Raw genomic sequence first — 9,079 nt, 5'->3', positions numbered from 1 at the left:
TCCTCTATTTTATTAGCAGATAAACTAGGCTTACCATGGACTAGAATGATGCAAGTTAATGTTTGATTAATTGAATTTCTCTTTTTACAAAAAAAATCATACATTTTGCTTTTTTTTTTCTAGTATTCATTTTTACCTTTAAATCAAATCCTAAGCAAAAAATAATTAAGTAGTAAAAAAAACCAAGCCTAAAATTATTTCGTATTATTTCTCCAAATTTACTCATACCAATAATTTTTTTTGTTAATATGTGAACAATATCTAAATTGGGAAATGTAAACGTTTTTTATTAAAAAGTTTACGATTTAGTTATTTTTTTTAAATACAAATGCATGCATAGCAATTTGAATTTAGAATCTTTACCAAACCCAATCTAACTAATTTGTATAACTTGAATCTAGAATTTAAGTGATAAAATTATTAGTAACGAAAAATGGTGAAGTATTTAATGATTCAATTATTTGAATATTCACAAAATTAAATACTCAAAAAATAATTATAAAATATTATTTAATTTCATATATAAACAATTGAACAATCGAAACTTGAGCAAAATTAAGGTTGTCAACGAGTAAGGGTACTCGTTAATTTTGAAGTACCAAACCCTAATCCTATAAAAGATAAAATACCCGAACCTTATTAATTATCAAAATATTTTTAAAAATTACTATTCTAATCTTAATCCTAATACATCTCTACTATCCTATAATTATCTTAACTTGTTACAAAATATGATTATGTAAAAATATTATTAAAATGCTATTCATGAGTACCTAATTATCCAAATTTGAATTCATACCTGTATCCATATATAATAATATTGCTCATACATATTCTATAATTTACTAATAATTGAATTAATAAAACATACAAATAATAAAATTTGAATTTAAATAATCAATAACAAATATTTCAAACATAATTAGTAATTTTATAAGTTATAATTTTTGTAATGTTAACATAAAATAAAAAGTAAATATGTTTATTTTTAAAATGTATATATACTATAAATATTTTAATATCTACATATAATAGTAATTATGTTTCTTATAAATTAACCAAATTTATATAAAGTATATACATTAAAAGACATTAATAGTCAATTAATAATCATAGTTTTATTAATTAATTTAATTAATTATATAAATTTATCTTTAATTACATGAAATTAAAAAAAAATTAAATTTTGAAACTATTCTAATCTCACAACTTCCCTTTAGATATATATAGTAGAAGTTTATACAAAAAAAATGTATATATATTGTAATTAATAATTTTATAAGTTATAATTTTTGTAATGTTAATACAAAATAAAAAGTAAAGATATTTATATTAAAAGTATATATATAATAGTAATTATATTCTTCTATAATATGATATGATATTCATATAATTTAAACATAATTAATAATCTAATAATTTTTTAATTTAAATATATTAATGTAATCACATTAATAAGTAAAATAACTATATTTTTCATATATTTGTTAGTTTTTAACAAAATAAATTGCTTATGAAGTTTGTAAAAATTATATATTTTTAATTTAATTATCAAAATAATATTAAAATATTTATAAATGATAATTGGGTTTAGATAGTGGGTATCTAATAGTGGTGTCTAAACTCTACTCGAATTCAATACAAGTAATGAAATCACTATTCGTACTTGTTTTCAATTTGATTATAGGGTATTTTAATTTTATATAACCAAATTAAGTATATATAGGTACCCTATTATCATCCCTATGCAAAGTATCAATACTAACCCGATATCCTTACTCTCAAGCCTCAAAACATTGTAATTGAAGCTCGGGTAAGCAGTTCGATATAGGGTTTGGCCAGCTTATCAACAATAATATTCAGTAACTGTTTCAATATTTGGAGAGTTTTTTTCTTTTTATTTTAAAAAAAATCGAACTCAACTTTTTTTTTGGAAAAAGAGCTAAATGCTCGAATACTATATTAATATTTGAAAAGTTTTTATTTAAAAAATGATAAAATGAAAACTCAAAATTGAAAACCAAAATCAATATATTGACATATTTCAATAAATAAGTAGGTCATACATTCAAAATTTCAAAAAGTTTAACAAGTTTAATATTAATTAAAAATTATAATTAAATTAAAATTTGTAGTTGCTACGGTACCTTACATTAATGCCAAATTACGAGTATCAATTAATGAGTTTAATGCAAAGGATTAATGGTTGGTAGTTGTCCAGGGCCATCTTTGCATTGATTATGAATTCATTTACTCTCTCTGTTCTTTCCCTTTCCCCACAGTTTATTGTTCTGATGGGCGTCATCAGGTCCCTTATTTTCTGGTTTTAAGATATCTTGGTTTAGTTTTATTGTAGCTTTCAATTTCTACGCAATAAATTCTAGTCCAATAATAGTATAGCACACAATCACATTGCATTTAAGTAATGTTATGTACGAGATCATTCCTCGGTGCACATTCTTTATAAAGTGATTAATTAAATTTTATATATTTGGTAAAGTGGATCACGTTCAAAAAATTAACTCGAATCTGAATTAATTTAATCTCATGACAAAAGTTAATAATTTAAATTTGAAATTATTTGCAATATCTTGTATTTCAAACAATTTAAATTGGTTTTATTTTAAAAATCAACAATTTAAATCCAAATGGCTTAAACCTAAAATAATTTAAATTAAAAAAAATTGAAACGACTTGAATTTGACCTAACTCTAACTTTCCGTGTGACTAATCAATTTGTCAAATCTAATTGCATTTAATTATTCAATTCTCTTTTAACAAAGCATGAGCAAATGTGGAACTAGGTTATGCCTAATTGGGTTTAATGCATGACTAAAAAACTTGAATTAATTAATTGGGTAGATGTAGCGGGAATTTTAAAGCTTAAGTTAATTGTTTCCTCGTATTACGTACTGAGTTTAGGTAAGGCACTATAAAGCTACTACCCAAACCTAGGCCGGCAATATTTTTGTAGCTCAAACTTGACGCCACTACATCTAGACTTAAATTTGTTTGGTAGAATTTTTTGCTATTTGCATTTTAATTTTTATAAAAAAGGTATTAAATAAATGAATTCTTAATTAATTTAATTGGATATCCATAATAATAAGTAACGACGATTGGCGTCCATGCTCTCAGTCTCACATGTCTCTAGACTTGTTTTATGACCACATTAAGAAGAATGATAATAATTAATATGTAAATGGGTATTTAGCCTTATTCAATCTATTTAAATACGATTATGCTATGTTATAAATAGATTTGCGTAAGATATGAGTAGTAAACTTAAGATATTTGTTATTCGATTATAGATAATGATTTTGTAATTTTTATATTATTTTTAGTATTTGTATTGTTTATAATTGAAAATTTTTTTAAGGGTTTATATTTGATACACTTGACAGTGTAAAATTTCTATACACGGTTTGTAAGGGCATAAAATCATTACACCTCATTAAAAAATAAATTCAAACTTTAAGGGATTTAAAAATAAATATTATTAAAAATTTTAAATAAATTCAAAATTTTAAAGGACTTAATATAAATAGTATTAATTTTTTAAAAAACTTAAAAAAAACAAATTTTCATATCTCTAACTCTCCCTTATTCAATCTCTTCCTCTTCTTCCCCCAACCACTATAGATTCAAAATCTTAATTTTTTTTAAAAATAAAATCCTAAATTCTTAATTTTGATTATTCAAAATAATATTTATATTACTCTTCTTCTTAATTTAATTCTTAATATTTATTGCACTCTTTTATTTGAAATTACTTTAAAAAAGTGATAATAGATAATGAGGCAAAATCTTTGATTTGTTCAGCAATGGTTCAGTTGCCAGTTGAATGAAATAAATAAAGCAATTGGAAAAGGTGAAAAGCAAAACATCAACCCTAAAAGAAATATAATTGCCTTAATGCAACAGGTCCCAACCTGCATAGCAACGTGCAGCTCACAAAAAATCTAGAACTCCAAACTTTTTTTAGTACCCAGTAAGTCTACATATTCCAAGTTCTTTATAGATTAAATAGGATGAAACAAAAATCAATCAAGCACAACCTCCTTTTAGATCTATGAACAGATGAATAAAAAAATAGTCTTAAACAAAAATCCATTTTTATTCTTTACAACATGAGTCCCGCATTATCATGTTAAAACTTTATAATGATGTATTCACTGTGTGATTTTCAAAGATGTTGGAAAAATCTCTTTTGTTAATCAAATAAAATGAAAAATAAACAATCACAATATATAAAATACGGTAAACTAAGAAGAATATTGAAATATATATTATCTTTAAGAATCAAAATTAAGAATTTAGAGTTTTGAACTTATGGTAAAGAAGAACAAAAACATGAAAAGAACAAGAGACTGGTTGAGATGGAGTTGGAAAGAGAGAAAAAAATATATTTAGTTTTTAAAAATTAATATTTATTTTTAACTCTCTTAAAGTTTTCAATTTATTTTTTATTGAGGTGGCACATGCCCTGATAATGTATGAATTTATGTTTGATACACTGATAGAGTATATTTCTATAATGATTAATTATGTCAACTTATTAATGATATAAAATAAAATTTTTTGTACTTAAAATTAAATATTAAAAAATTTATAATGATTAATTATACAATAAATAAAATATTTTCACTTTTCTATCTCAATCGTTTTTTCTTTTTTTTTTTTCTCTGTCTCTCTAACTTTATCATTTTCATCTTTCATTAAAAATAAGTTTTGTAAAAATAAGTCAACATTTTCGCTTTTAAATATCAAGATTAAGTCAAAATTGTTATTGTTCTTTTTTGATAGGCATTAGGTTTTTTTTTTTTTCATTTAATGCAGTCATAAAACTCTAAATTCCTATGAAAACCAAAATTCATTTGAGATGTTACTTAACCATTTTACTAAAATCTAAAATGTTAATAAATTTAAATTTAAAATGTTAAACCAAATCATATGCTTTTTGGTATTCGAACCAAAATCATTGTTCAGGATATGTTACATAACCATTTTAATTTTTAACTAAATTTCATATTTTTAAGATTTTAAACAAAGATCAGTCATTTTTAGATGGGATGTTACTAACCATTTTACAAGGGTTTCAAAATTAACTTATTTGAGTGAAAATGAATTTCCCTTTGCAACACAATGACAAAGAGAGGTGGGATTGGCTTTAAGAGAAGAAAATTTTTTGGCTTAATCTTGTTATTGAGAAGCAAAATTGTTAACTTAATAAAATTCTGTTAATAAGATTTATTTATTTGAATCTTTTTTCCTCGATCTTATTTTTTGAAAAGTATATTTTCTCAATCCCTCTTAGGTTTTTAAAAGAATAAAAAAAAAATCTAAAAATTGCTCTTGAAGTTGCAAAATTTTACAAAATTCAATTTTCATGGAAAAAGAAGATGATGGAGTTGAAGAGAGAAGGATAAAAGGAAAAAGAACAGTTGAGAGAGATAAAAAAGTGAAAATATTTTTTTTGTTTAATTAGTTATTACAAATTTTTTGAAATTTAATTTTAAGTCTTTTAAATTTTTTATTTTACCTTATTAATGAAGTAACACATTTTGATGAACTGAAAGTGCATCAAATATAAATCTTTTTTAAATATATAATTTACTCTTGAATTTATTAACTCAAATTTTGATTAATAAAATACATTAAAAATGTTTAAACTTTATTTTTTATTATTAAATTTGGTTTGAGTGAGATTTTGTAACGAGCACTCTCAACATTTTTAACTAAATAAATGGGTTCAAATTTTAATACGACATTGTTAATCAGGCTCGGATAAGGGAGATGCATTAAATTTTATAATAGTACTTTAAGATTAACGGATGTCATTTCAAATCAAGGAGGAAGGAAGGTAAAATAGTGAAAAAGAAGGAAAAAAAAGGAAATAGAAAAGACAAAATATGAAAATTTTGCAATATTTAAAATTTGTTCTCTTTTAATTTTTTATTTTTTATTTGAATGTTTTGTGTTTCAATCTTAACAAAACAATTGATGTTAATCAATATATTAACTAACCACCTTTCAAAAAAAAAAAGAATCAATATATAAACTAATCAAGAAATTGTCATCTCAAAACATTAGTATCTATGTTTAATTAAAAGTCAAAAAAATTTATGGAGAGTGATTGCCATTAGTATTTTAAAGGTTTTCTCTTTTGTGATTTGCAAAAATATTAACCAAAATAAATTTGATGAAAATGTACTATTATAAATGAAGAATAGAAAAAAGAAAAAGAAAAATAAGAATACTACTATTTTCATAAATTTATAAATAAAGCCCTAAAATTTTATGATATGTGAGTTGTGCCCCATCTGTTCAAAGTTGCTACTCAAATCCGGTCCCTTCAGTCCCATTTTCAGCAAGTCAAGCTAAAAAGACGAGGAAGGAGAAAGAAAAAGCTCCCTGCTTCACTAAAAAGGGTCCTCCTTTTTCCCTGACCAAAGCAAAGGTCTTTTCTTTTCACACTTTCTTGGACGACCACAAAGGCCAAAGCCACATTGGTGGCTTTTTAACAAGCTCGGAAACAAAAAAACAACCTCTGGCTCCAACCCAGCACGCAAAAACCCACCAAAACTGGTAAGTAAATATGAAATAAATTAATATACCTTCCTAACCAATCATTTTTCACTCTTCTTCTTCCGGCTTCCTTTTGCCACTTTCAAAGACTCAATTTGGGTTTTTTGCCCTTTTTTTTTCATGGTTTCTTTGTTTTCGATCTCAACTCAAGTTGGGTCCTTTTCACTTCATTTCTTCTCTTCCTTTTAGGGTTTTGTCTCGGAACACTTGACGCTAAATTTGGCAAAATGCCGCCATTTTAACCCAGACTTGACCCTTTTTACCTTTCCTTTTTTTCTTTTTAATTATTACTAACGCTATTTATAGAAACTTTTCTTTGTTTTCTGTTGTTGGGGTTTCCAGTTTTACTTGATTACATGTTGGTTCATTCTCTAAATGGAAGTTTGACTGGAGAAAGTGCTCTAAAAAACGGAAGACAACTTTTTTTTTTGGTAGTTTTATTTAGGAAGAAACAAGGTCGAGAACAGAAGAACAAGAAGAAGTTAACGAAAAAAAATGGCAAGAGAGAAGATTCAGATCAAGAAAATTGCTAACGCTACAGCTAGGCAGGTGACTTTTTCCAAAAGGAGAAGAGGGTTGTTTAAGAAAGCTGAGGAGCTCTCTATTCTCTGTGATGCAGATGTAGCTCTCGTCATTTTCTCATCTACTGGCAAGCTCTTTCAGTATGCTAGCTCAAGGTACCTTCTTTCTCTTTTTTTCACTCTTTGTAACACTTGTTTTGTAATTGTTTTTATGTATAAATCATGTTGTGGTTGTAAAATTATAGCCTTTAGTGTGGGAAAAGGGACAAAGTTTTGAACTTTGAGAAAAATGACGAGTTTTTACCTTTTACGCCTGTGCTTGTTTAGATCCTTGAGAGTAGGAAGTTTGTTCTTTCTTCTGATTTTTGTTTTTCGTTTTAATAAAAGTCAGTAAGTTTGATGGGAATGAAAAGGGTTTTAAATTATTGGGGTATGGAAGAGAGTATGTGTATACTGTAGGTTGGATATTTTGTTCTTTGTGTTGGAATTGTAAATGGAAGTCTCAGATATCGATGAGGAATTCGTCTATTTTGTACTTTTATCATTTTTATCATTTTATGTGGATCTATATGTGTTACTGTACAGGAAGAAGATAAGCTTGAATATATGGTGGTGTTGGTGTAGAGACACTGTAATAGTGTCAGGTGGGGATATTTGTTTGTTGATCCATTGTCTATGTAGTTTACTCCTTGGCCGTGGTGTTTTTGGTCTTATATGGTTTGTTTTGTTAATTTACAAATTTTCTTCAGTGAAACTTATGAGGGAGTACTAGTCTTTTTGTACTTCCATAAGAAAAAAATGCAACTTTGTAGTTTGTTGGAAGGGTAGTATACATTTCTAATGCTATTGTTCATTGGTTGTTTCTATGAGTCTTGTCCTTCCTTTTCTCATTTCTGAAACTGGAGAATTCCTTTCTCTGGCTCTCACGTGAACAGACATTGGTCTCTGAGAGACTGAAGTACTTATTTGTAACACAAGTATAACAGGAACCACCCATAATGTACTTGGACAATAATGCTACTATAGTACGCAAGAAGGAAAAGACGTTCATACAAGTTAACCTGATGCATTTACATATAAATTTGTGGTTGTCATAATTATCCGCCAATAATTCCTAACGGGAAGAAATAATTGGGTTTTAAAATAAACTTCTTGAATAAATATTCAAAAATAATAAAAGATGATAATAATAATCCTATAATCAAATAGTAATCCTAATCCTAAATAAAGACTTAAAGTACTAAAGTTTTAATAAAAATAGGAAAAAAAATCTCAAACGAAATAAAATAATGAAAATAAAATCCTAAGCTAATGAAAATATTAAATAAAATAGAATTCTTGATGCGTCTGCATCAGTCCCCTTTGGGTTAGAAAAAAAAAACTAAACGAATAGGCCTTAATATACTTCTCATAGATGTCTGTATTCACTTGTTTCAACTTCTCTTCGTTACTACTTTCAGCTTTAAAATTTTCAGCAGATAAATACCCAGCAATTTTGCGGCTTGTGGGGCTTGAAGTTGCCAATTGCTTAGTCTCTTCTTTTAGAGGATATAAAGTATACCTCTTGTTGTCCTTGTAAAAGGAATAGGTATTTGGCTTCATCTTATGATCCATATCATGATCATACAACCAAGGGCTATCAACAAGAATATGACCAACATCCATTGGCACAACATCGCATAAAGCTTCATCATCCAAGTTACCTCCTATAGTATTGAGTAGTTACTGGTACTTTGTGTCTTTACTTTGCCTCCTCCAATCTTTTTCTTCCTCATTTACTATTGTTGTCATCACTCTTTGTACCACTAATGACACACTTTGTGCAGGATACACATCAATTTCCTATATTTTCTCATCATATTTATCATAAATAGGTTTTAATTCTTCCCTAAATTCTGCTAAGTTCACCCTTCTTTGTGGGCAAGCAAAAGAAGTGTCCCTTCTCCTCACAAGTAAAACATCGAGTATGG

General features: G+C 26.3%; 1 protein-coding gene across 2 annotated transcripts in view; it reads left to right on the top strand.

Annotated features, from left to right (window-relative positions):
• The first annotated feature begins 6,353 nt into the window (after nt 1–6,353).
• The window catches only part of SVP (K-box region and MADS-box transcription factor family protein), an 8,558-nt gene continuing 5,832 nt past the window's right edge, over nt 6,354–9,079 (top strand). Inside the window, exons 1-2 of one of the 2 annotated variants that reach the window (XM_021418838.1) lie at nt 6,354–6,588; nt 7,024–7,265. In XM_021418838.1, the coding sequence (XP_021274513.1) occupies nt 7,084–7,265 (182 nt within the window). In that variant the 5' untranslated portion in view covers nt 6,354–6,588; nt 7,024–7,083. The remainder of the gene's footprint in view (nt 6,589–7,023; nt 7,266–9,079) is intronic. The other variant, XM_021418839.2, reaches the window with a different exon arrangement.

The sequence above is a fragment of the Theobroma umbraticum genome, unplaced genomic scaffold (assembly GCF_002168275.2).
Source record: "Theobroma umbraticum cultivar Fairchild unplaced genomic scaffold, ASM216827v3 scaffold_44.0, whole genome shotgun sequence".
NCBI classification, from domain to species: Eukaryota; Viridiplantae; Streptophyta; class Magnoliopsida; order Malvales; family Malvaceae; genus Theobroma; species Theobroma umbraticum.
The sequence above is the reverse complement of the archived record's forward strand: the minus strand, read 5'-3'. Positions and strand labels throughout refer to the sequence as shown.